Genomic DNA, 27,128 nt, shown 5'->3' with positions numbered 1-27,128 from the left:
CATTTTTTTAGACCAACTTTGACTCTTTATACGAGAATTCTCCGAAACTATTTTTTTATGACGAAAAATGACTTTTTTTTGTGACGTCATTTTTGAAAAAAATACGTCAAAAATTAAAGATCAAAGACTGAATTGCAAAACTACAGACCTTAGGGAAGACGCCCATACCATTTTTTTAGACCAACTTTGACTCTTTATACGAGATTTCTCCGAAACTATTTTTTTATGACGAAAAATGACTTTTTTTTGTGACGTCATTTTTGAAAAAAATACGTCAAAAATTAAAAATCAAAGACTGAATTGCAAAACTAAAGACCTTAGGGAAGACGCCCATACCATTTTTTTAGACCAACTTTGACTCTTTATACGAGAATTCTCCGAAACTATTTTTTTATGACGAAAAATGACTTTTTTTTGTGACGTCATTTTTGAAAAAAATACGTCAAAAATTAAAAATCAAAGACTGAATTGCAAAACTACAGACCTTAGGGAAGACGCCCATACCATTTTTAAAGACCACTTTGACTCTTTATATGAGAATTCTCCGAAACTATTTTTTATGACGAAAAATGACTTTTTTTTTGTGACGTCATTTTTGAATAAAATACGTCAAAAATAAAAAATCAAAGACTGAATTGCAAAACTACAGACCTTAAGGAAGACGCCAATACCTCTTTTAAAGACCAACTTTGACTCTTTATACGAGAATTCTCCAAAACTATTTTTTTATGACGAAAAATGACTTTTTTTTGTGACGTCATTTTTGAAAAAAATACGTCAAAAATTAAAGATCAAAGACTGAATTGCAAAACTACAGACCTTAGGGAAGACGCCCATACCATTTTTTTAGACCAACTTTGACTCTTTATACGAGAATTCTCCGAAACTATTTTTTTATGACGAAAAATGACTTTTTTTTGTGACGTCATTTTTGAAAAAAATACGTCAAAAATTAAAGATCAAAGACTGAATTGCAAAACTACAGACCTTAGGGAAGACGCCCATACCATTTTTTTAGACCAACTTTGACTCTTTATACGAGATTTCTCCGAAACTATTTTTTTATGACGAAAAATGACTTTTTTTTGTGACGTCATTTTTGAAAAAAATACGTCAAAAATTAAAAATCAAAGACTGAATTGCAAAACTACAGACCTTAGGGAAGACGCCCATACCATTTTTTTAGACCAACTTTGACTCTTTATACGAGAATTCTCCGAAACTATTTTTTTATGACGAAAAATGACTTTTTTTTGTGACGTCATTTTTGAAAAAAATACGTCAAAAATTAAAAATCAAAGACTGAATTGCAAAACTACAGATCTTAGGGAAGACGCCCATACCATTTTTAAAGACCAACTTTGACTCTTTATATGAGAATTCTCCGAAACTATTTTTTATGACGAATTTTTTTTTTTTTTTGTGACGTCATTTTTAAAAAAAAATACGTCAAAAAATAAAAATCAAAGACTGAATTGCAAAACTACAGACCTTAGGGAAGACGCCCATACCATTTTTTTAGACCAACTTTGACTCTTTATATGAGAATTCTCCGAAACAAAATTACATCGAATACTTGGCGAATACTACACTAAATGCTGCAACGTGCAATATAAATAATTAAAAGGTATAAAATACAGTTATAACAAATTAAGTTATAGTTTTATGTAATCAGCACACGGCGTAGTCAGCGACAGAAATTATTTTTTGCACCTCCTTGCTGCTCCACAGACCCTTTTTTGGATCGTAAACTCTGAACAGAGCGTTTCCTTTGATGCAGTTAAAAAACGCGTACATTTTGTCACGCTTGACCGCGCACGTGAGCAAATCCTTTCCCTCTCTCATTGGAAGAACCGAGTTCAAACCAGTTGAAGCGGAATGGCAAACCGACCAATGAAAGTTTCGGTATTCGTATTCAACAGCGTCTAAACCCCTGTATTCCCCAAAAATGTGGCCGAAAAGCAGGTCTTCGTTTGAGTGAAACGATGTAGTAACTTTATATTTTGAGTGAAATACACTATCGTTTTTAACAACGTTTTTCTTTAAATAGTTTCTGACTTCTACACCAAAACTGTCCGACTCTACCAAGGAGTTGTTTCGAAAGTCGTAACGCAGAAAATATCCAAACTTTCTTTCCCAATTTAGACGTTCGTCATACGGATCTTCTTTCTTGTAACAGTAAAGCCAAAGCTCATTTTTGTAGCTGACCGCGGAGTCGACGCGATCGAACTCTTTCAGTTTCGCGGACAGCTGCTCCAAGTGGGTCCAAACGTCGGTCTGAGGACAGTATTTGTATACGTAACATATGTTTGAACTTTCACTAATAACAATTACATTGCCTTGATGGGTGCATACACTGATTAACCTGTTCATTTCGGCAGGAAACGCAGCTATTCTCGACCAACTTTTGGTCGACAAGGAATATTTTTCGCACGACAACTCGATTCCATAGCGAGCACTACCGCCAACGACAATTACTCGGTCGCCTAGCAACGCGGCCCCGTGGTTTCTTCTGGCCACCAGCATGTTGGGCAGCCTCTCCCAATGTCCGCTCTCAAGGCAGTACCTCATGAAGTAGTCGCACGGGGCCCCATTTTGGTCGAGGTGGCCCCCACAAATGTAAATGTACTCTTCGTTTTGCATTGAAATTTTAGCATATGGCTGTAAAATTGATGTTTAAATGTTGTTACTTTTAAATCAACGCTAAAAAGATAAGTTTGTTGAAGTAACTAGTTTACAGTTATTTAAATTATTTTTTGTTTATTGTAAAGTATGAAATTAAAAAACTTGTCAGCTTGTGAGAGAAAACATCTTAATAAGTGAAAATATAGTTTTTTTAGATAGTTTATCTAAAAAAGGGTCAACTAGATAATAGCTTGTAAAAATTTTTCTAGTAAATAGGTGAGTCTTAAAAACCTTATCTGAAAAAAAGTAAAACTAAAAATATAAGTTAATCAAGTTAAAAGCTCAATTATAAACTTGAAAGCTGTTTGTAGAACAGAATAAAATAATATCAAAAACTATATTCAAAAAATCACCTTTTTTGTACTACAGTAAGCTATATTTCCGTTTTTGATTATTAATGTTAAAATATAAATAAAAGCCAAATTATATCCAGAATTGTTTATAAAAACTTGAATTTTTTTTTTGTTGTTTTCGAAAATAAAAAACCAACAGATATAGCAATGTAAAGCAATTTATTTACATGTTAAGTAACACTATTAAAAATTAAGATATGATAAAGTATTCAAGTATTTTTAAGTTGATAATCACAACAAATTAACTTTTACATATAATTTTTAAATTATAACACTAGTTTACTTTTTTTTTGAAAGCATAACCATTATTTTATAAGTTCATTTTAGCATTTATAATGCTTCTACTCTTACATTTAAAATAATAAGATTTCATTCTTGTATAAATAAGATTATTTACATAACAACAGATTCTTAAGAAGTCTGAGCAGTTTTTTTGTGTTTTAAAACCTTTTTTTTTTAAGATTACTTGAAGAATAAAAAACTGCTGATCTGTTTAAATATAATACCAAAATAACTTAAATACGTAAAACGAATAAATCTAAGTATTTATGTTTAATACAAAAGTACAACATATTATAACTTAAAAGTACTAATTTTTCAACAAGTTGACAATTATAATTTTTGTAAGTAGTTGCTATGTTTTAAATAATTGTAAAAAAAAATTAAATGTTTCAACATACTGAAAACTTAATAACTCCATTATCTGATGATGCTATAAAAATTAGGAATTATAAGCCTGAACTATATACTAGCTTAACTCTAAAAAAGATCAGTAGTAACTCTTATTTCGTTTAAGCTATCCTTTTTTATTAGTTTTAAACATATTTTAACTTCAAAATTTTATTACTTATACTTACGTGTTTTATTTGATTGTTTTTGTTTGTTCAAAAAATGCTATTTATCTGTGGTTTAGAGTTTAATTCTTTTTTAGTTTTGTTTTGTAATAAATTGTTAAAACTTTAAAAAATCTATATAAAATATATAAAATAAATATTGAATAAATGCTTTTAATAGCGGTATTTTAGTAAAACAGAAACTTGGTTGAAGTAATGTTTCAGTGAACAATTATTTAGAATATAACTTTTGACTGTTTTGTCTACAAAATGTTTTCTAGACTAAAATGAAGTTTATTTTTTAAAAGCAAAAAGTGTATGAACGTTATAAAAGTTTTATTAGTTTGAATATTAATTATTTAAACCAAAATATTAAAATGTACATATGTTTTCTGCTTTTTATAAGTTTGATGTTTTAAATGATTGTCGTTTACAAATAAACTTTTAATGTAATTTAAGAAAATCTCACAAACAAACTACAACCAACTACTTTCATTAACAAAACTGATATAAAAAAAAAATTTCAAATTGATTTATATCATTTAAGTAAAAATGCATACAAACATTTATACTTTAACAAGTTTTGTTATAAAAAGAATAATTATTATCAAAAATTAAACTATTAAAACCAGTTTAATACTGATGCTTGCCTATTATTGACATTTGCAAAATTATAAACAGCACAAATGATTGTTTACTTTACTTTTTAGGTTAAATATTTACAAATACGCTTTAGTGTATGCTTTATGAGTTAAGTTATAACTAGCTTTTAAGCTCTTATAGGTAATGTACCGAGTCACACACCACGAATACCTTTCAATGTGTTGCCCAGGACCATAGACAGAGATTTTGTTTTTCTATAACTTTTAAGATTCTTTTTGTTTTTCAAATTTCATATTTATTTATATTGAATTTTTAAAACTTGTTAATGAAACTTATTTAAGAAGTGTAACTCCACCGCTGAACAATGATTTTGCAACTTGGAAAAAATATAAATTTATAAATCAGACAAGAACATAACACTAAACAAGAAAAGACAAAGTACATGCGGTCGTTAACAAAATACTTTAAAAAAAACTAGCTAAATATTAAATCAAAGTAGATTAAGCCGCGAACACGAATAGTTTAAAACATTTTTTTATTACAGTTTAAAGCGTTTTTTTAATGCAATCTTCAAAAACGCATAAATTCTTAAACTTACAAGATCAGCGTACTTTTTAAAACTTAATTTACTGTACCAAAGCCTTCATTATTACTACGTTATAATAATTATAAAGTTTTCAAACTCTTAATATCTGCCAAACATTGTTAATAAACTTTAGCTTTACTGATGAGTATAGGAGGTTATATATATTATATACGAAACGGTCGTATAAACCTACTGTTTTTCATATAGTTAAATAAATAGTTATCTCCAATTCAATTTGTCGTGCACTATCGACCAGAACTTAAAAAAAAAAACTATAAATGTATATATATATATATATATACACATTGGGTTATGGTGCAATATAAACATCAAAACTAAGTACATAAAAATTGTATTAGTTTTCTTCAAGGAACAAAAATTTATCATATTTTAACTGAAAATTTTTGAGAAAGTTTTTGATTTAAAAACGTATTATACTGTATTTTTTGCTTTTAGTGACGTTATGCTTAAAAACCACAATGGATTTATATGTACCTACTTAAAATTTTATACACATATTTAAAACTTATACTTTGTACTTATAGATTCAGAAGTCTATACAAAAGTTATTTCAATTTGAAAATATAAATTGTTCGAAAGTATAAACCTTTCATATTATTTTATATGGGTACCTAAAAAACAAGAGTTAATGCTAAGTTTGTAAATCTTCAAACATTTATAGCAAACATTAAATTTTTTGCAGTTTATAATTAACTAGGGTAAGTTCAATCAGTAGTATGTATACAATCAATTTAGCAGTTTAACTAAGAAAATATTAGACCTAAACTGTTGAAGCAAACATCTAAAATAATAAAATCAGCTTACATAACTGTCGTAAAAATACAAATTAAAAAAAAAACATAAAGATTATTTACTAAAAAAGGTACCTTATTTAAATACTGAAATAAAACACAACTCGGTAATTTATAAAATAGTCAGATGGATAAATAACTCATATTAAATATTTTAGCACTGATTTAGTTATTGCACTTATTTAGTTAAAGCACAAAGTTCCCGTAACTTGAGCTTTTGTAGTATAATCGTTTTTAAAACTATGAATATATAAAACAAGATCGACCTGCGTCTAATCAAAAAAAATTTAGTTGGAAATGTACAAATTCTACAACCGCTAGACTTTAGCGAGCGTCATATGTAACCGCGCTGCTATAACAACAAATTTATGAGAAAAAAATTACATTATGTTCACTGGCATCTCTGGATTTGTGTACAAGACTGCGACATGTTCTACTTAGAACTTGTAAATTAATTTTTAGGCTTTTGGGCTTCAATAATAACGGCTCCGCCACAAAATTGTTGAAAAATTTTACCTTTATATTCGATCCATGACCAAATAATACTTTACTTGATCTAACAAGTCGGCTACGAAAATAATTCAAAATGCGATTCTTCGAACCCTAAAACTAGACTAGATTTTACAAATTAGCAAGTTTTTTAAGTTTTTAAATACTTTAGACTAGCGTTACTGCTTTCGCTTCAATTTCGTTTAAGTTGTTATTGTTCGCACAATTTACTTATCTAAAGGTAGATGCTAAATAGTAAAAAAAAAGTAATTTCCTCGAAATAATTATAAACTACATAAAAAGCTCAACTAATTAAACACTTATTACATGTTTTGATTTTTAGAAAACATATAAAAAGATCTAGAGCAAAAATAATATATTTATTATTTCAAAACATAGTGTGCATAATAAGCCTTGAAAGAATAAGTATGATGAAATACCTATAACTATTGGATTTTTCAAATTTTAAATCAAACAATTAGTCTTCAACTCAAAATAAAAGGTAGGTACAATTTAACAAAATTATTTTTATATGAAACAATAACCAGCGCAGAAAAACTACATTCTATTTTTTATTTTTTAGTACAAAGCAGTAATTTAGTTCAAAAGTTTTAATTAAATAAAGACTTTCGACCTTTTAATTGAACCTAAACGAAAAAAATACAAGTAAAATGCTTCAATAAATAAATTGTCCTAGAAAGTATTTAAAACAGCATCTATAAGAAAAAATATGTTTTCAAAAGCAGTTATCTACTTTGAAAAAAAAAAATTAAAATAAAGTAGTGCAATAGTTCAATTGAGATATTAGAACTGTTTAAAACAGAAAAATTTTATGAACTACAAAAAAAAAGTAATTTATAAAATAACTGAATATTAACTAAGTAACAACTATTAACAAAACAGTTAATTAGACTGATGTTAGTTTTAGCTACTTGTGTATAACTTAAGTGTCGAAGTAAATTTGCATTTAACTCTTGAAAAAAACTTTAAATAAAAACTCTTTTAAATTTAGAAAACAGAATTAAATTTAAAAACTTTGCTTCCTTAAAAAAGTTTAAGAACCCATTACAATAAAAGAAAATTTTTAACTTTGAATTAAATTACTAAATTATTAATAAAAAAATTTGTATAAATCTAAAATGACAAATGAGCAAAAAATTAAGGATTTCTCTAATTAAAACTAAATGACATGGAACTACTAGAGGTAGTATTTGACAGTTTCAAATGTGATGAAAGTTATACAGCTGGCAGGAATAACTCTCAATAAGTTTGCAGTCAGCCCTTTGTAGAACCCCTTCCAAGATTCGTGCCTGTTTGCAAATACTCAGATCAGTTTTATCACTGTTTGTGTATTTTACTACCATAGGTTGAGCTATAGGATCAGTTATACTTAATTATACATAGAGCTTTCTTGAAACACTAAAAACAGTGAGTACTCAGACACAACAAAACAGTTGCAGAAGCTAAACTGATACAAACTGAATTGTAGTTGCAATTAGTAATTATAAGTCTCGCTAAGGACGTGTGCTAAATACAGCGATAAAATGCAGTTACAAAGTATTTTTTGTATAAAGATTTATTCACATATTTTTGTAGTAACAATCAACCAACTTAAAGGTTGAGGCTATGACGTGGGTGACCCCATTGTAACTCCTGTGCTGGTCCTGAAGTCTAGACCTGACCACCTAATATTATAACAAGTTTATTAATATTTTATATGCCTGGTATTTCAAATTCGCACAATTCGAATTCCAACAACTCAAATTCTTTAAAAATTTGTTTTTAAAGGGCCGCAACTCAAAAAGTAATACTAGTTTGAAAAAAAAGCGATTGTAGGTCTAATTTATACCTACAAACACTTTTTTTTTGTTGCAAAATGATAAATATTTGAGATATGACTAAAATAGTATTTATATTAAAGTAATTTTTGGTACTTTTTAAATCTTGTTTTTTTTACTATCTTTATCAAAATAATTGTACCTACAATTGCTTTTTTTTGTTAATTTCAAAATGTATTACTTTTTGACTTGTGGCCCTTTATTTTATTTAAAAGAACTTGAATTGTCGCAACTTAATTGTCATGTCACTAAAGTGCATATCTTTTTTATACAAATAAATACATTAAATTTTGATTAATACAAGTTTATTAAAAACTTACACAAGTATTTACCTAACAGGTAAATATTGTAAATGTATACCAAATATTTACTATTCTTAGATCTTTTCGAGACTCCGTAGATCTGTTCTTAAATTCATTTGAGAGCAGTGAAACGCCGTTAGTTGAAATAAAGTTTTAGCACAAGAACATCTGTGGTACCGAATATTTATATTTTTTAACATACCTGGTAGGGGTAAGTTGTGGTGGCGGCTATGAACTTTGAAGATGATGACATCAGCATGACGTCAAACTCGCTCTGTGACGTCATAATTTGATTATTAAATGATCAAGCAAGGGTTTTAAAGTTTCTAAATAGTAAAAATTGACTAATGAGAAAAAAGTTTAGAAATGAGCTGTGCTGGTGATCAATTGTTTAATTGTGATAAAATAAATTGCTTACTACTCACATAGTGACAAAGCTAAACTTTACCTTAAACTAATATTTTTAGACATACAACCGTTTAAGTATTGAAGTAAAAACATTCCTTCAAAATTAAATATAAATAAAATAAATTTTATTCATCTTTTTAAACAAATAAGTTATTGAAATTGTTATTTGCCCTGAAGTTTAGTATGAGACTAAGTAAAAGATAACAATTTTGATATTTGCTTTACATAAGATATTTATTGTATTGTAAAAACAGAACAAAACAAACGTTTTTTTCTCCTTTACGTAAATTTTTCCTACTTCTGTTCCAATGTTTCATTCTTTCATAAGCGAAAAATTGAATTGCACCGTGGCTTGTTCCAAGCAATCCCGGTGTAAATCCCTTTGGTTCGGTAATTATATTATAACTTTTATGTGGTTTTTAAACAGAAATGTATATAATTTCTAAAACTTCTTAATATTTTTTTTCTTTTTGTTGTTGATATATAAAATTGGAAACTAAGTATATCACAAAAACTTTAACTTCATCTTCAACAACAATATGTAAACTTAAAATGTATTTTTTTAACAAAACCCTTAATAAAACTAAGATGAATATAATTATCTAGGATATACACTTTGTAATAAATTAAGATTTTAGAGTAAATTAAAATACACAAAGTGTATCAAAAAAAAATTGGAGCAATTACTTTTTTTTATGGCTTATTAATAACTCATGAACAAAATTTAAAATAAAGTATCGTTTAGACCGAGTTTCCCAAACTTTTTTTCAAAAGGCCCCTTTTAAAAAATTAAAAAAACTATAGCCCCTTCCAACAAGATTACTCAAAAACTACCATTAAAAACACCTAAGACATTTTTCTTGCTCTTCATCATCAACTCAAAAATAGAGTAAATTTCAAATTATGACCTCATAACCCCCTTAATTTCCGTCATGGCCACTTTGGGAAACCCTGGTTTAAACAGCTTAAACATATATAGTCATAAAAATACCTTATAAAAATAATTAAAATAAACAATCAAACCTTGTAAAAGCCCCTGATACCGTTTTGTTTGTAAAGGCTGCTGACCGTATGCCACAAACTTTTGTACGTTTTCTCCTGACTCTCATACTGAAGACACATTCTGGTCTTTGCAACCCAAATCGGATTTGTCAGAAGCAACACAGCTATGCCTGAATTGGCATTATTTTATTAATTACAAAGCTTATTTTCAAATAACTTTTTCAGATTTGTTATAAATAGTTCTAAACTTAACTGTTCGTAGTCTTTCAGTTAGAAATCTTTTGTTTTAATAAAATATATTTTAAAAGTTCATTTGACCTATAGCACACTTTTTAAATAAAAAAGTATCAATATATTATCAGTTGCTTGTAAAGTTTTAAAAATTTATTACGTAAAACAAACCTGAAGCAAAGCTGCTTCCCAAATATTCGTGATTTTTCAATTTCTTTTCTTCATCTCCGCCATTAAAATAACTCTTCAGCGTTCCGAAACTGAAAATTATTTGTTTAATTGCTTAATTTAAAGTTAAACAGCTGAGAAAAAAAAAACAGAAAAGTGACTTAATATGAAATAGTGATTTGATTAGAAATTATATGTTTTCAAAAACTTTCAAAACAAAAACTAGCAAGAAGAAGTAGGATCCCCATGACAGACCAGCTCCCACAACACTTGGACCAACACCCGCGTACAAACCCCTGATACCGTTCTTCCTCACTACGAACCTGCACAAGTCCAAGTAGCTGTTGTATTTCGGTCGGTTCTTCTGACCGTCGCCCACTAGCGATTAGAAAAAGTTTAAAGCTGAGTTGTATTATAAATAAATGAAGGTATTTGCAAAAACTTTGTAAACTATCGAATTTTAAAAACTGTGAACGCTACACTTTAATTGTGTTTTGACTACAAATTTAGTTTATTTCAATTTGTGGATAGTTTTAAATGTTTGTTTCTTAAATCGGTTTTGTAAAAATAAAATAAGCTGAATAACAAAACATTTCCAAAAATGTATAAATAAATAAGCAACTTGAGGCAAACTTTTAAAGTGTGCATCAATAGTTTTTTGCGTTAAAGACTATAACTTTTTAAACAAGTAAAAATAAATACTTTTTTAAAAATTCAAAAGTGTTGACCTTTTTGGATGCCATAATACTACATAAATCTAAAAATAAAATTTAACAAACACCAGGATTTTAATTATGAAATTGCCTGTCTTCTTTTTAAAAACTTAATTTATATAAAAAATCAAATAAAGTTTATGTTTGGTTTATGAAAGTTCTTGAAAAAAAAAAGTAAGTCTGTGATTTTTTGGAAAGTGTTTAAAATTATTTTTAAATCATTATAAGTTATTAACACATTTCAAAATATTTTATTTTAAGTTAACAATTCCAACAGTATTAAGTATATTGTTTTTAACCATATAAAGATAAAGTTAGTATTTTTTAATTTAATAACATTTTGAACTTGATTGAAAGTATTCTCTAAAATATGTTTCAAATAAAAAACAGAATTGCCACTTTAAAACTCATGATGACAATTTTTTATTATTACAAAAAACTTTTTAAGTAGCTTTACAGTATCTTTTCAATGTTTTGATACATTTTACACAGTATTTAACTATAAACTGAACTTTAAACTAAAAATATATCCAAAAATGTGTACTTTTAAAAACCTGGAGTAAGTTTGGAAACCTGGAAAAAAATTTGCCAAAATTATTTGGCAACCCTATCTTTAGCAATAAGTGGAAACTGGAGACCTTTAACTACTATATATCTATAAAGACAGCAGCTTTAAATAAATGATTTGGCTAATTTTATATTGTTTTTACGTGAGGAAGTATAATTTACAAAAACCATATATATTTAAATAATTTGTTTGTTAACTTTTGTTAATTATAGCAATCAAGGGTTGCCAAACATTAAGGGTACTCAAGGAAATGCAGGGTATTTTTAAATTTCAGAAAAGCTAAAACTAAATGATAAAAACATATCTGTTTTGAGGCTAATCAAAGTGGTGATTCTCCTATATTGCCACCAGAGAAATCAAAACCACAACACTCTGTAAATTTTGATCCAAAAAAGTTTTCAACTTACTATTCTTTGTTTAAAACAGAATCAAACACAGCTACACAGGAGGACTAGCAACAGGATTCTATTGATGAAGAAATTGAAGTAGAAATAAGGGCTTTTTTGCTACAGAAAATTTGAACAAGACAAAATGCCCACATCTTGCTAGTTTTGTAAGGAAATATCTTGCTGCATTATCATCTTCTGTATATTCTGAAACATTATCTTCTAAAGCTGGGAATTTGTACAAGCAAAAGCGCAATCGATTACTTCCAAACAATAGCATATTTTTTCTACCACAACTCGAAAAAACAAGAATAGTCTTTTGTAGTATAACAGACACATCCTTTGCTATTGTAGTTCGTTTTATAACTTTAAACACTTGCTTAAGTTAATCTGTATTTCTTTTTTATTATGGTAAAAATGTAACCCTAAGTTGAATTTAAAATTTTTTTATTAAAATTATAATTCATATTCTTTTTTAGACCTTTACTACAGTAGGTATTATATTTCAATTTATTACAACTCCATATTTTTTAATTACACTTTGTTTTATATATATCAACACTTCTAAAGTTTATGTTTTAATCAATTAATGGTCACAATAAAAACTAACTCTTAAGTTAAACGTAAAAAGTTTTCACTTTTTTTGTGATTTGTTTTCTGCTAAAAGCATTTGTTAAAATCTATAATTTATTTGCTTTGCATAACAAAAGTACAACCTAATTGTTAATGTTGCTTGCATGGACATCAAAATATTGAAGCTAAGTTTTGTGTGTGTAGCTTTTGTTTTTTTTCCAGCAAGACATTTGTTTTTTGTTCGCTTTAAAAATAAATTATTTTAAAATAAAATGTATATATTTTTTAGAGCATTAAAAATGATTGAATTAAGGAAAGAAACTTTGTTAATTAGTATTAAAACATTGAAAAGATACTATTAAGCTACTTTAAATGTTTTTTAATAAGAAATTTAGATGAGGACAACATTTTTTAATCTATATGATAGATTTTTGTGTCAAATTAAAATTTTACCACTTAAAATGTTAAAATTGTTAAAACCTCCAGTTTTTTTCAGGTTTTTTGTTCAAAATTACAGATTCTTCCAAGTTTTTTCAAAATTTCTTGAATTCCAGGTTTTTTATTACCTAAATTTTCAAATTCCAGGCATACAGGTAAAGTTACAAGCCTGTATAAAACTTTTAAATGTTTAAAAAGAGTTAAAACAAAAATTTCAAGTTTTTATACTTAAAAAAATTTTTGAAAGATATACTATATTAAATCTTAAATTAGAACAAAAATACTTAATGTTGATTTCATGGGATTTTATGCTTTATTTTTTAACTATATATTTTTATTGAAATAAAAATGATTAAGTTAAAATATCTTAGTTTTAAATCTTATTTAAATTAGAACAAAAATACTGACTGTTGATTTCATAGCATTTAAAGCTTACTTTTTAACTATGAAACTTTTAAGAGGAAGCTTAATGTACTAAATTTAAGGAGGTACAAACAAGACTAACTATATACTTTTATAGAATTTAAAATCATCAAGTTATTTTATAATCACACATTAAAACAGTTCTCCGCTAACCTGAAAACCTTATTTTTGTCAGATCAAGGGGATGCAGTATGCAAGACGACACTACACCTCCTGAAAGACCGGCTATGAAGTCTTTGTATTTGAACTTGCTCTGACTGTCTGAACTCATATTTTGATGATTTGGATCAAATTTAAACAAATAATTTTCAAAATCTAGGAATGTATAGCTTTTTGCTTATATAAATTAGTCAGCAATTACTGGTTTTGTCAAGATTTGTAGTAAACAAAATGTTTTAGAAGATTTAGAGTTAGATTAAGTTAAAGTTACATACTGCTCAAAAAATAGTTATTTTACTAGTGAGCTTAAATTGTTTAATTAATACATGGGTAGTTAATTTAAACAAATCATTTTAACAAACCAAAATATATTTTGACTTTTAGCACCTTAAACTTTTCAATAGCACAAAACTTAATTAAGTAATGTAATGAGTGTTTATGAGTTATAACATTTGTAATTTAATTGAAAACTTTTTACAAAAATGCCAAAAATTGAATTCAACAAAATTTTTGTTCTGTACAACTTTACACATTGTAAGAAACTTAAGCTTTTATAGAAGAGTCAATGCTAGCCTTTGTATAAAAGACTTTCCATAGAATATCATTAGATTAAAGTTTTGGTTTAATTACATATTTAAAAAGAGCAAACACTTAAAGAACTTGCACTTAGTTGAATGAAAGTTCAGTCATTGATAAATACTTGATTTGTTGATTTATACTGTGTTGGCAAATACTTATTTGAGTATGTAAGCTCAGGAAAGAAAAACTACAGTAAACTGTTGCTTTAGTTTTGACTTTTAACAAAGCTTAAAATTATAAGCTTATATTATAGTAAAGTATATGTCTTTACTATAATAAGATATGTAAAAATGATTTAGCTTTTTTTTGTTAAAATTGTGATTTGAACATGTCTGTTTGTTATAGATGTAGTTTAGCTTGTATAGACTCAGAAAATTGTTTAACTTGTTTTTTATGTAATAGAAAATATCATTTTGAATGTACAACTAGTAAAAATGTTCTGTACCAATTTAAAAGCAATAGTTTTAGATTTTATTGTGATCTATGTGAAAAATCTGTTTTTCCATTTCAGAATATTGATGATCTTGACTATGATTACTTTAATAAACCTATTAAAATGAATATTTATAGAAGAGATGTAGACCAATATTTAGACTTAAATTGTGTGAATTTTGGAAAAGAAAATACTATTAGTGTTGTTTACATGAATATTAGAAGCATGAATGCAAATCTACATAAAATTGAGGAATTTTTGAATTTAGTAAAAAATCTACCTGATATTATCTGTGTTTGTGAAACTTGGTTGACTAGTCTGAGACCTTTTATGGGTAAACTGCATGGGTATGATTTTGTAAATAAGCTGTCTAATAGTAATCAATCTGGTGGTGTTGCATTTTTTGTAAGAGCTTGTCACTCTTATGAGGTTGTATAAGGTGTGTCATTTAAATGTATAATGATGTAGATGATTTGTGGATCTCTATTAAACTTGGAAACAATAAACATCTTATACTTGGTAATGTGTACAGACACCCAAGCTCTACATTTAATACTTTTAAAGAAAGTTTTGTTAAAGTTTTAGGTATATTAAATGAAAAGAAAAAAAAAATTATAATTGGTGGAGATGTAAATATAAACTTATTTAATAGATATAAGCGTACTTGTGACTATTTGAATTGTGTTTCTAGTGCTGGTGCTAAACAATTCGTTAATTCCCCAACTAGACTTTCTTCTGATTGCTGCTCTAGTTCTTTGATTGACCATGTTTATTCTAGTTTTGGGCGTGAGAAGCTAAATGTTAATGTTGTAGATTATGATATATCTGACCATATGCCTGTTGTTTGTGAAATTAAATGTTTTAAGAATAAAAATAAATTATGTTATCAAAAATCAGTTCAAGATTTTAGTAAGTTTGATTTTGGAGTTTTTTTAAATGATCTTAGAAGGAACTTGGGTAAATTGAAAATGAGTATTACAAAAGGTGAGGATATAAATGAGTGTTGGAATGAGTTTGAGAGTGTGTTTGGTAGCACAGTGTTTTATCATGCACCAATTAAAATTTTAAATAAAAAATATCAAAAACTAAAAGCTATACCTTGGATTTCGAAGGGGATTATTGTTCCAATTAAAAAGAAAAATCTAATGTTTAAGTCTGCCATCAAAGATAAAACAAAAAAAAATTCAATTACATTTAAAAAATATAGAAATATTCTGAATTGGGTTATTGAACGATCTAAAATACTTTACTTTAAACAGGTTGTAAACAAAAACAAAACAAACAGTAAAAAGTTGTGGAAAATAATTAACAATATTGTTGCTACTAAGCCTATCTTCCATTCAAAAATCAATGGTGTGCTTGATGTGCATGGTAATGTTGTTGTTGAACCAAAAAAAATTGGTAATGTTATAAATAAATATTTTGTGTCAATTACTGATCATTTAATAAAAAAAAGTACACATGTTGCTTGTGATTATGATGAGTTTTCAATAGGTTATGTAAAAAATGGTTTTGTTTTTAAGAATATATCAGCGAGAGAAATTGAAAATTATAATAAAACAATGAACCCTAACAAGAGCGTGCGTTCTGATGTCCCTAGTATTCGTTTTGTGAAGCTTAGTGCAAAAATAATTTCTCCCTACCTTTCTATGTTGTATAATAGTTGTGTTGAGTATGGTGTGTTTCCTAATTCTCTTAAATATGCTGAGGTAGTGCCAATTTATAAAAATGAAAAAAAACAATGTAAACATTTATAGACCTATTTCTCTTTTGTCTCCTTTTTCTAAAATTGTTGAGTCATTGGTGTGTGAGAGACTGAGTGGTTATTTTCTGTCAAATGATTTACTGCACTGCAAACAATATGGGTTTAGAAAAAATAGTACGACTGAGTTAGCAGTAAATCAGATTGTTGAGGAACTAATTGAGGCTGGTGAAAAAAAAAGGTAAATTGTTCTGTTTTCTTGGATCTTGCTAAAGCTTTTAATACTGTTAATCATAAAATTTTAATATCAACACTTAAATGTTATAATATAAAATGCTCAATGTTAAATTTTATTGAATGTTATTTAAAAGATAGAAGTCAGTCTACTGTTGTAATTTATGCTGTTTCTGAGCGTGAAATTTTGAATGTTGGGATACCTCAGGGTTCTTGTTTTGGTCCATTGTTGTTTCTTGTATACATAAATGACATATTTTCAGCTACAAATATTAAATTGAGATTGTTTGCAGACGATGCTTGTCTGAGTTATCAACATCTTGATGTAGACCATGTTAACGCTGCTTTAAATATGGAGTTGAAGAAAATTGATGAAAGGCTGTGTAAAAATAGATTGTTTATTAATTATTCAAAGACTAAGTTTTTGCTGTTTAATAGAACTGCAAAAAAGAATGAATTCAGTGTTAAGGTAAATGGTTTTGTGATTGAGCAGAGTGAAAATATTAAATACTTAAAAGTGGTATTAGACAATAATTTAAATTTGAAGGCACATTTAAAGTACCTTAAGTCTAAGCTTTCGAGAAGTTGTTTTATGATGTAAAAATTAAGATATTATTTGGATACAAGTATTTTGAAAATGGTGTATTATAGTTTGTTTTATCCTCATATCCTGTATTGCATATCTGTTTGGGGTGGTGCTGCTAGTTGTCATTTGAAACCAATTGTTTGTATACAAAAAAGAATTGTATGATATGTTTGTCGCATACCTTGACTCCAACAAATTCATTGTTTTTACAAACTGGTATTCTGAAATTTAATGAGATGTTTAATTTGCAAGTTTGTAAGTTGATGCTGAATACTTTGAGAAAGTTTAAGGTTGACCACAGTTGTTTTACTCCAGTAAGTATGGTTCATACACACTATACAAGACATTCAAAAAATAATAATTTTGTTATTGAAAGACCTATAACACAACTTGGCCTAAACTCCTTCAAGTATTTGGGTCCTAAGTTGTGGTCTAGTGTTCCAGAAATTTTTAAAAACCTAAAAAAAGATCAGTTTAAATATAGTTACAAAAATTCTTGTTGAGCCAGTATACTGAGTAGGTTTAGAGTGCTGTGGTTGAGTATTTTGTGTTACATGCAGATTTTGATTAATTGCTTTTGGTTGTTGTTTTTATCTGTTTCTCTTAATATAATTATGGTCAATTTTGTTTGTGTCTACTCTGATCATGATTGGCTGGTTTTGGTCTGTTGATGGGGAAATATATTGTATGGTTGTGCGTGATTGTTTATTTGCTACTATCCGGTTTTTATCATATGTTTGTTATATTTATTTGTTAGCTGTATATATTAATTGTTATTGCATAAATATATTTTTTTCTTCTTACTTTTATTAGACTTAAAATTAATTCTACTAATACAAGTTTTAGAAACTACATTTTTTTTAACAGTTTTTGTTTTTTTATTTTTTTTTATTATTTTTTTTTTAGCTTAATTACTTATAGATTTTTTTTCTCTGAGTACCATTTCAGTAAATTAGTTAGTTATCAACCTTTAAGATAGTTTTTTAGTGCTAATGTATTCATTATTTTACTAGTTTTATGCATTTGCTCAACAACTGATTGTGAGTTCACTATGGTGGTGGTGATCACATGATTAGATTGTTGGTGTGATTTTTTTGTTGTAAGCCGGTGAACACTTACTTTGGGATTTTCCCACACTTTGTGGTTTTTAGTGTTGAGATTTTAGCCTTGTGAGTGTTCTCCAAATGGCATGTCACCAAGGGTTTTTTTATTTGTTTAAAAGATAGTTTTTTTTTTATTTTATTTTTGGATAGTTAAAGTTAAATAAAAATGGGGCAGGTAAAATTACATTTGATGTAACACACTCACTTTTCCCCAGAAAACGATCATCGTTGCAAGGGGTAGAGTTTGAGACTGATGTTTTTTTACCATAAAAAAAATGTTGCACCATCATGACACACTTTTTGGAAATTAACAAGTGCATTTTTACTTAGCTATGGAAAATAATTAAGGAATATTTTGTCAAAATACTCAAAAAGTTAAAAAAGGTCAATTAATATAATTGTGAGTTATCACTTTTCCTTTTTTGTTTTATTGATCATTCATAACTCAGTTTTACTGTAACTAAGCCTTACCAATGTTATTGAAATGTTAGTTTGAATAGCAGCAATGGTGAGAGGAAAATATGGATTCTCTATACAAATACTTTAAAAGTGGTTGAGCAGAGAGAAGCTAATTATATTTTATGTATAAATAAGGAGTAATATGTAGACCTTTTATGTAAACCTTTTGACCAACCCAAAATCCCCATATACAACGATATATAATAGTTCGGATCAGAGGCGTAGCGTGGGGAGAGACGCTGGCGCATGCGTGCCACCCAAAAAAAAAGGAAAAAAAAATGCAATATCTTTATCCTTTATTGTTTATTTTTTCTGCTTAATTTGCCTTTTTTCAACTATGTTTTTCTAGTAATCGAAAAGTAAAACGAAATTTCTAATACCAATAAGTGAAAAGTTAGGGAAATTACCCAGTTAACTGATTCAGTGCGTAATTGCAAAATGCACCGATGTTGATGAAAAATTCCATAAGGAAAAAATTTATAACTTCAATAACTTTATACGAATTTAGACTCAAACAACACGAAACTAGTTAGTGCACCGCAGTAGTATAATTTTATGACAGATTCTTTTAAAAGAACAAATGCTAATATTTTGTTAACAAACCATGAAGCTAAAACTGTTTTATAGTTATAATGATTCAAAATAAACAAATTGTTGTAAAAATAGCAATAAACAAATACTAATAAAATAAAAAAAAATTGATAACGATAATGAAAAATATTAACAATATATTAAAAAAAAAACAAAAATCCGAAAAAAAAAGATTAAAACAAATAATAAACAAACAGTTCATACTGTGATTACAATTTTAATCTTACTATACAAAAAGTATTGTTTAAATTATCTAAACTTAAAATTTTTGTTAAAAGTAGTTTCTTTTTTTATTAAGATAACAAACAAGTCAAACTTTGTTATTCTAACAGCCATAAAGTCTAAAAAATAATCAATTTTTGTAGCAAGTTATTTTAAAATTTCTTTAGTCACATCATGAATAAATTTATAGCAATTTGTAAAACAGAATTTATACAATCAATTTATAGTCTAAAACACATAATTGATTAACTTTAAATTTAAATTCATTTAGTTTTAAATCAAATTTTAAATGGTATTTACAAAAAAAAATCTTTTTACCAATTGTTTGTAGTATTTAAAAAAAGGCTTTTCCCTAAAGATCTTAAAAAAAAACTGATTTTAAGATAAGTGAAAAGTTAAATTTCTTGTGAATTTTTGAAAGCATTGAAAAAGTTTTGTATCAGAAACATTTAGTAAAATCTTTCCACACACTCAGGATAATTTAGGATTTTATGAGTTTTTGGAAAACTTTAGTATGACTCAGTAAAAATCAGGATAACTCAGAATGTTTTAAGTATTTTTAAGTTCAGGCTGACTAAATATAGAATTGTTAATTTTTTTACTCAGGGTAGATTTAGTGGTTTTAAAAGCTTTGTTATAAAGCCTAGTTTCTATTAGTTTAAAAACAACAAAAATATTCTCTAAAATAATTTAAAATGCTTATGATGACAAGACAATTTTTAAATAACTCAGAACAGTTATTTTGACTCAAAGAGTGGCAAGGCAATCTTGATATCTTCAAAATTAATTGTTTTTTTTGTAAAACATGTTTTATAATACTAAAGAAAAAGTAAACATTTGTTTTCATTAGTTTTAAGATTATTATAAATAAAAAATATGCAAAGTAATATTGTATGGATTGTTGCGAGTCTAAAAGTATGTCAGATAGGAAAATTATTTGAAGTTCAAAAGCTTGAATTAAAAAATAGTAGACCAACACTAGATATTGCTATTAATCAAGACTGCAGTTCAAGTGGTATGAAATTTTTATTTTTAATTTTGTTTATATTTCAGATTTTCTTCATTTGTTAAGATTTATTTTTACAGTTTTATATTGTAATATAGCTAAAAATGTAGAAGTTAAAAAAAACTAGCTTTTAGATTTGTTCATCAAAAAATTAAAAAATTAAAAACTTTCAATTTTAATACTGAAGATTTAACATTTTTATATAAAAGATAAGATAGTATATTAAAAGCTGCAACAAACTAAAAGTATGAATTATTTTGAGTTTAATACGACTCTTTTTTGTTGATATAAAATAGATATTGAACATTATTTAGAAATTGCACAGAAAAAAATGTTTTGAGGTATTAATTGTTATACTTAGTTGACTATTTATTTGTAGTTTAAGGCCATAGGGGGGTAAGCCATGTTTTTTATAAGTTGATCTTATTTTGAAGATTTTTTTTGAGCTTTAAGAAACTTTTTATTGTTTTAAAAAATACGAATGATTTTTTGAGATATGACCAGTCAAAGTCGGGCCGCATAATAGGTTACCTATGGGAAGGGAAAACTAAAACAACGAAAAAAAAGCTAGTTTGTTTAAAATCTATTTCCTCCTACATTTTTCAAGCAATCTTTTTCAAACTTTAACTGTTTAATCTATATACAGTAACAAAAATACGTTACTTGTGAATTTAAAAATTTGTGGTAAATTTTTTTTTAAATTTCTTTTATAAGATTTTTATTTATTTTTATTATCTAAATTTATAAAACGTTTTTTTCTTGTAACGTAAGGAAAATTTTCTAAAACTTGAAGAAGATTGCTTGAAAAATGAAGTAGGATATAGATTTTTAGCAATTTTTTAAGTTTCCGAGAAAGTTGATCCCGAAAAATTTGCGGCCTAAAAGTTTTAACTTAGGGGATTTTTTGAAAGAAAAAAATTTTGCGCACCCCCTGACCAAATACCACACTACACCACTGGTTCGGACGATTTAAACACAACAATGTTTAATAACTAAGCTAAATTAATAGTATGTTTATTTTATAATAAGTTTTTTCAGGCGATTTGTCTATAAAGTAATAACTTTTAAATTACCCAACCGTAAAAAACCTCAAACTACTGATTTTATGACCTAGTTGTTATGATTTGTTTTTTAATGAACTAACCACTCACTTACAAATGACACATTGTGTATATTTTAATTCAGTAATATTACTAACTAAGTTTTGTGGTCAATAAATAAATTTAACTTTTTATCAATACCTACATATAAAACAGTTGCAAATACATTTAAGTAAATAAAAATATTAGTTTACAGTATTAGAAAACATTTTTATAAATTAATTTGATCCAAATTTTCAAAATATGAGTTCAGACAATCAGAGCAGATTAAAATATAAAGACTTCATAGCCGGTCTTTCAGGAGGTGTAGTGTCATCTTGCATATTGCATCCCCTTGATCTGACAAAAATAAGATTTTCAGGTAAGTGGAGAACTGTATCTGTGATATATATTTGCAGTATTAGATACATTAGAAAATCTCTAAGCAATACTCATTTTGATAAAAGTGTATAGTTAGAGCAAAGGGGAGGTAAATCTTTTTTTTCACAATTTGCTCTTATTTTGTAGAGTTTTATCTAAGGTAAAAAGTTCTTTTTACAAATTAAAAAAAAATTCAACATTATTTTTGAGATAAAGCAGGTCAAAATTGTAGAATACAGTAGGCTCTTTATAGTATGCACAAATTAAAAAGGCGAAAAAAAATTACTCCAATAAAAATCTATTTTCTTCTATGTTTTTTGAGATAATTAACTCAAACTTTTAGGAAGTACTACTTGTAATATTTATAAAATTCTGTTGTAAATGAATAAAAAAAAAATTCTGTCAAAAAAGCAAAATTTAAAAAAACAACTTCTTAGTTAATATTTAATTTTTTTAGTTTTGTTACAACAGACAAACTTTTATGACCAATAAATAGAATGGTTAACTATTTTAATTATTTTTTTTTTTAATTTTCAAAAAATTATCTTTCATGCTTTTTGAGCAACTGTTTTCAAACTTATGTGTAAAAAAGTTTCTGAAGTGGAAGTATAATTTTAAAATACAGAAAAGTTTTTAATTAAAAAATTCAGATTTAAATTAAGACAAATTATTCAAAAAGGAGACAATTTTACTCTGAATTTTTCAAAGGTCTTAGAAAATTTGTCATTCTAATTGTTGGTCATAAAAGTTTACTTGCTCTTCTTATTTTTAAAGAATTATTAAAAAGCTTGCTTAAAAATGCTAATTATGATATCACAGTTAATTTTTTTTATAAAAGGACTATCTTATAGTATATACGTGTAGTATATACATTTTTCAAATATTAGCTTAGTTTAGTTTTATAAAAAGATGTAAGACCTTCTGTGCATATAAACTGTAAAGAAAGTACAGAATTGCTCAAAACTATACAAGTAATACTGTTTTTTATTATTTTTTTTTTCACTTTTGTGGTTATAATTTGACTCATTAGATTAAGGGTTTTTTTTTAAATAGCAATAAATTAATATTAGCCGAGTTTTCTATCAAATGACTTAAAATTTTCACAACTTGAATTTCTGAAAGTTAATAGATTCTAAATTTTATTTATTTTAACCGCTAGTGGGCGACGGTCAGAAGAACCGACCGAAATACAACAGCTACTTGGACTTGTGCAGGTCCGTAGTGAGGAAGAACGGTGTCAGGGGTTTGTACGCGGGTGTAGGTCCAAGTGTTGTGGGTGCTGGTCTGTCATGGGGATCCTACTTCTTCTTGTTTGTTTTGTTATTTAGATGCTTTTAAACAATTTTTATATCATTCGTAAATAATTTTTTTAAATATTTAGTATTTTTTCTAAATCTTTTTATTATTATTGCTATTTATTTTTATTTATCTATGCACAATATGCATAGCCGATTGGGGCTTACCTTTGGCCTATCATTAGTGTCTTTTCTAAAAATAAAACTTTTTGTAATCTCATTCTGCTTAACTTTGAATAAAATAACAAACATTTTCAGTTTTGGAACACTGAAGAGTTATTTTAATGGCGGAGATGAAGAAAAGATATTGGAAAGTCACGAATGTATCATAAGCACATTTGCTTCAGGTTTGTTTTACACAATAACTTTCAAAACAATTCATGTTCACAGCAAGTGATAATGCTTTGATACTTTTTGTTTTCTTTTCAAAAGCTTTCTATTGGTCAAGAGAAACTTTTAAAATGCATTTAAAAAGTTCTTTTTAACTGAAAGACTGTGAACAGTTAAGTTTAAAAATGTTTATAAAAAACCTGAAAAATTTTATTTAAAAATAAGCTTTGAAATTATTAAAAAATGTCAATTCAGGCATAGCTGTGTTGCTTCTTACAAATCCGATTTGGGTGGCAAAGACGAGAATGTGTCTTCAGTATGAGAGTCAGGAGAAAACGTACAAAAGTTTGTGGCATACGATCAGCAGTCTCTACAAACAAAACGGTATCAGGGGCTTTTACAAGGTTTGATCGTTTATTTTAATTATTTTAACAAGGTATTTTTATGACTATGTATGTTTAAACGATACTTTATTAAATCTTATTTTGTTCAATTAAAAATTGTAAAACTTTTACCAAACAAAAGGGGTTTACGCCAGGATTGCTTGGAACCAGCCACGGTTCAATTCAGTTTTTTGTGTATGAAAGAATGAAGCACTGGAACAGAAGTAGGAAAAATTTACGTCAAGGAGATAAAAATGTTTGTTTTGTTGTGAAAGTATTTATTTTCTTGTGTGAAAAAAGTATTATAGTTCTTTTTATTTTTAATACATTTAGGATTTGAAACTTAGTAGTTTTTTCAAAACTTACTTGGTACATAATCAAAATTTATAATAATTCACTATGTAAGTAAACTAATTTCAAATCGATCAATGATTTTATTAAATTGACTTATTTAGTTTTTAAAACTAAAACTGAATTAAAATAACATTGTATTTGTTATATTTAATTTAAATAACAAACAATCATCAGCGTAATTAATATTAGCTAAATTTATCTTTTTTGATTGCTAATTTTTTATTTATGCTTGTTTAATTATTAATCAAATTATGACGTCACAGAGCGAGTTTGACGTCATGCTAATGTCATCAACTTCAAAGTTCATAGCCGCCACCACAACTTACCCGTATCAGGTATATAAAATAAAATTTATTTGAATAATTTTAATTTTTAACATACCCTTGCGAGGTGTACAAAAAGTTTATACACATAATAGATAACATACCAGACATATATTTTTATATAATACATATATACACTTGTTATAATTACTTTACTGGTATATATTTTTACTGTTATAATACCAGGTTGTAAGGTCGAGACTTCAGGACCAACACAGGAGTTACAACGGAGTCACCCACGTCATAGCTTCCACTTTCAAGTTTGTTCACTTTATATGCATGAATTGAGCCTGCTTAATAATTTAGTTGTTTGAATTTGTTTTTTGAGTATTTAATAACAACCCTATGTTTAAGTTTTGCTTAAAAGCTTTTTTTTACTCTAAATAATTATTCTATTATTAGTGTAAAAATGCATGACGAAACCATAGAAACTTTGTACCATTTACTTCTATGAGATTTAAATGTACTCTTATGGTAAAAAGGTTGCCCATTCAAAATATTATTAAGTTGAAAAAATATTTTAATTGTATTAAGTTTATTAGGGTGCCACAGTAATAAACATCAGCAAATATAATAATAAGTTCTTTTGTCAATGGGTTCACCACTTTTTTGCAAATTTTCAAATTTTGATTTAAAGGGTTATGTAGCTCAAAACGTAATTCTGAACATAAACTGTTAAGTTTGAAAATGGTTGCTATATTTTTTAAAAGACAGGTTTTTAAAGAACAATTTTAACTTGCGCCTTTCATAATGAACTTGTTGACTCTTCAAAGTTAGTTAATTACAATGTAAAGATTTTTTTAAACAGTAAAAAGAAGTTGACAGCTAAGTTACTAATGTAAAAAATCAGATTGAAATTGCGACATGCTCTGCTAACCTTGATGCTTGGCACACCGTGCAATAGTTTTGTGAATACTACAGTAACATTAATAAAACACAAATACAAACAGGCACGAATCTTGGAAGGGGTTCTACAAAGGGCTGACTGCAAACTTATTGAGAGTTATTCCTGCCAGCTGTATTACTTTCATCACATTTGAAACTGTCAAATACTACCTCTAGTAGTTCCATGTCATTTAGTTTCAATTAGAGAAATCCTTAATTTTTTGCCAATTGTTATTTTAGATTTATATAAATTTTTTCATTGATAATTTAGTAATTTACTTCAAGGTTTAAAATTTCTTTTATTATAATGGGTTCTTAAACTTTTTTAAAGAAGCAAAGTTTTGGAACTTGATATTTTAATAACTTTCAAAAGTATTTATTTGAATTTATTTAAATTAAAAAAAAAAATCAGGAGTTAAAATGCAATTTTACTTCGACACTTAAGTAATACACAAGTAGCTAATACTAACATCAGTCTAATTGACTGTTTTGTTAATAATTGTTACTTAGTTAATGTTCAGATTTTTTATAAATTACTTTTTCTTACATAGAATCTCTTTATTTTAAAAAGCTCTAACATCTAAATTGAATTGTTGCATTGTTTTTTTATTATTTTTTTTTTTCAATGTAGATAACTGCTTTTGAAAACATTATAGATGCTGTTTTAAATACTTTCTAGGACAATTTATTTATTGAAGCATTTTACTTGTATTGTTTCGTTTAGGTTAAATTTTAAGGTACACAAGTCTTCTTTTAAGTAAAAGTTTTAAACTAAATTACTCTTTTGTACTAATAATAATAAAAATTCTTAAATGTAGTGTTTCTGACCTGTTTATTACTTCGTATAAAAATAATTTTGTTTAATTATACCTCGCTTTATTTTGAGTTGAGAACTATAGTTGTTTGATTTAAAACTAAATAAATAACTTGTACTTTTAAGCTGATTTATAGTTCTTTCAAGGTTAACTTTTATTTAAAATATTTAAACTTTGCTGATCCAAGTAATCTGTCAACATTTTGCTTTCCTTTTTTTTTTTTTCGCTATTTAGCAGCTACCTTTAGGTAAGTAAGATGTATTTGTTCCAACAATAAAAGTTTAAACTAAATTAAAGGAAAAGCAGTAATTCTGGTATAAAGTATTTTAAAGCTTAAATCTGGTCTAGTTTTAGGGTTCAAATAAACGAAATTTTAATTATTTTGTAGCTGACTTGTTTGATCAAGTAAAGTGTTTTTCGAATTGATTGTATTAGAATGCATAAAAAACTAGCAATAAATAAAATCTAATATTTAACTTTCTTGTATAGACAGTCAGGTAATATGTGTATTACGAATGAGCTTTCTTTAGAAATTTAAGGTGTTAAACTGTCTTAAAAATTACAGTAACATTTATAAGATACTGTAAAGCTAAATAAAAATATTTTAACATTTTTGTTCAAAGGTTCTCAATTTCAAGGTTCTCGGCAACCCTGTAGATGGAAACAATTTTTAGTCTAAATTAAATTTTTTGATTATTTATTCTGTAAACAAAATCAAGCTAATTTAATTTAATTGCTTAAGTTTATAAAACTAATCTATACCGATTTTTTAGTTCAAACACAATAGTAAACTGTTTA

General features: G+C 26.8%; 2 protein-coding genes across 2 annotated transcripts; one reads left to right on the top strand and one right to left on the bottom strand.

Moving 5' to 3' along the window:
- Positions 1–7,316: 7,316 nt before the first annotated feature.
- Positions 7,317–13,722, bottom strand: LOC145843856 (solute carrier family 25 member 32-like). The gene is made up of 8 exons (XM_082951102.1): positions 13,565–13,722; positions 10,538–10,688; positions 10,314–10,402; positions 9,933–10,081; positions 9,176–9,289; positions 8,704–8,775; positions 7,973–8,046; positions 7,317–7,671 (listed from the first exon to the last, which is right to left on the bottom strand). The coding sequence occupies exons 1-8, from the start codon at positions 13,680–13,682 to the stop codon at positions 7,560–7,562; spliced, it is 879 nt and encodes a 292-aa protein (XP_082807228.1). The 5' UTR covers positions 13,683–13,722; the 3' UTR covers positions 7,317–7,559.
- Positions 13,723–21,828: 8,106 nt separating this feature from the next.
- LOC145845213 (solute carrier family 25 member 32-like) lies at positions 21,829–25,692 on the top strand. The gene is made up of 8 exons (XM_082952637.1): positions 21,829–21,946; positions 23,105–23,255; positions 23,499–23,587; positions 23,826–23,974; positions 24,096–24,209; positions 24,571–24,642; positions 24,817–24,890; positions 25,581–25,692. Exons 1-8 carry the CDS (start codon positions 21,829–21,831, stop codon positions 25,690–25,692), a joined length of 879 nt encoding a protein of 292 aa, XP_082808763.1.
- Positions 25,693–27,128: the final 1,436 nt, after the last annotated feature.

Source organism: Thalia democratica, chromosome 9 (genome assembly GCF_965202585.1).
Source record: "Thalia democratica chromosome 9, ktThaDemo2.hap1.1, whole genome shotgun sequence".
NCBI classification, from domain to species: domain Eukaryota; kingdom Metazoa; phylum Chordata; class Thaliacea; order Salpida; family Salpidae; genus Thalia; species Thalia democratica.
Note: the sequence above shows the minus strand (reverse complement) of the source record. Positions and strands in the feature narration are given on the sequence as shown.

Coding starts and splice junctions, on each gene's coding strand:
- LOC145843856 (XM_082951102.1), bottom strand. CDS start 13,682: ATGAGTTCAGACAGTCAGAGCAAGTTCAAATACAAAGACTTCATAGCC. Junction 10,689..13,564: donor GACAAAAATAAGGTTTTCAG/GTTAGCGGAGAA, acceptor TCTAATCGCTAG/TGGGCGACGGTCAGAAGAAC. Junction 8,776..9,175: donor TACGTAAAGGAGAAAAAAAC/GTTTGTTTTGTT, acceptor ATGACGTCACAG/AGCGAGTTTGACGTCATGCT.
- LOC145845213 (XM_082952637.1), top strand. CDS start 21,829: ATGAGTTCAGACAATCAGAGCAGATTAAAATATAAAGACTTCATAGCC. Junction 23,256..23,498: donor TGGGGATCCTACTTCTTCTT/GTTTGTTTTGTT, acceptor AAACATTTTCAG/TTTTGGAACACTGAAGAGTT. Junction 23,975..24,095: donor GTATCAGGGGCTTTTACAAG/GTTTGATCGTTT, acceptor ACCAAACAAAAG/GGGTTTACGCCAGGATTGCT.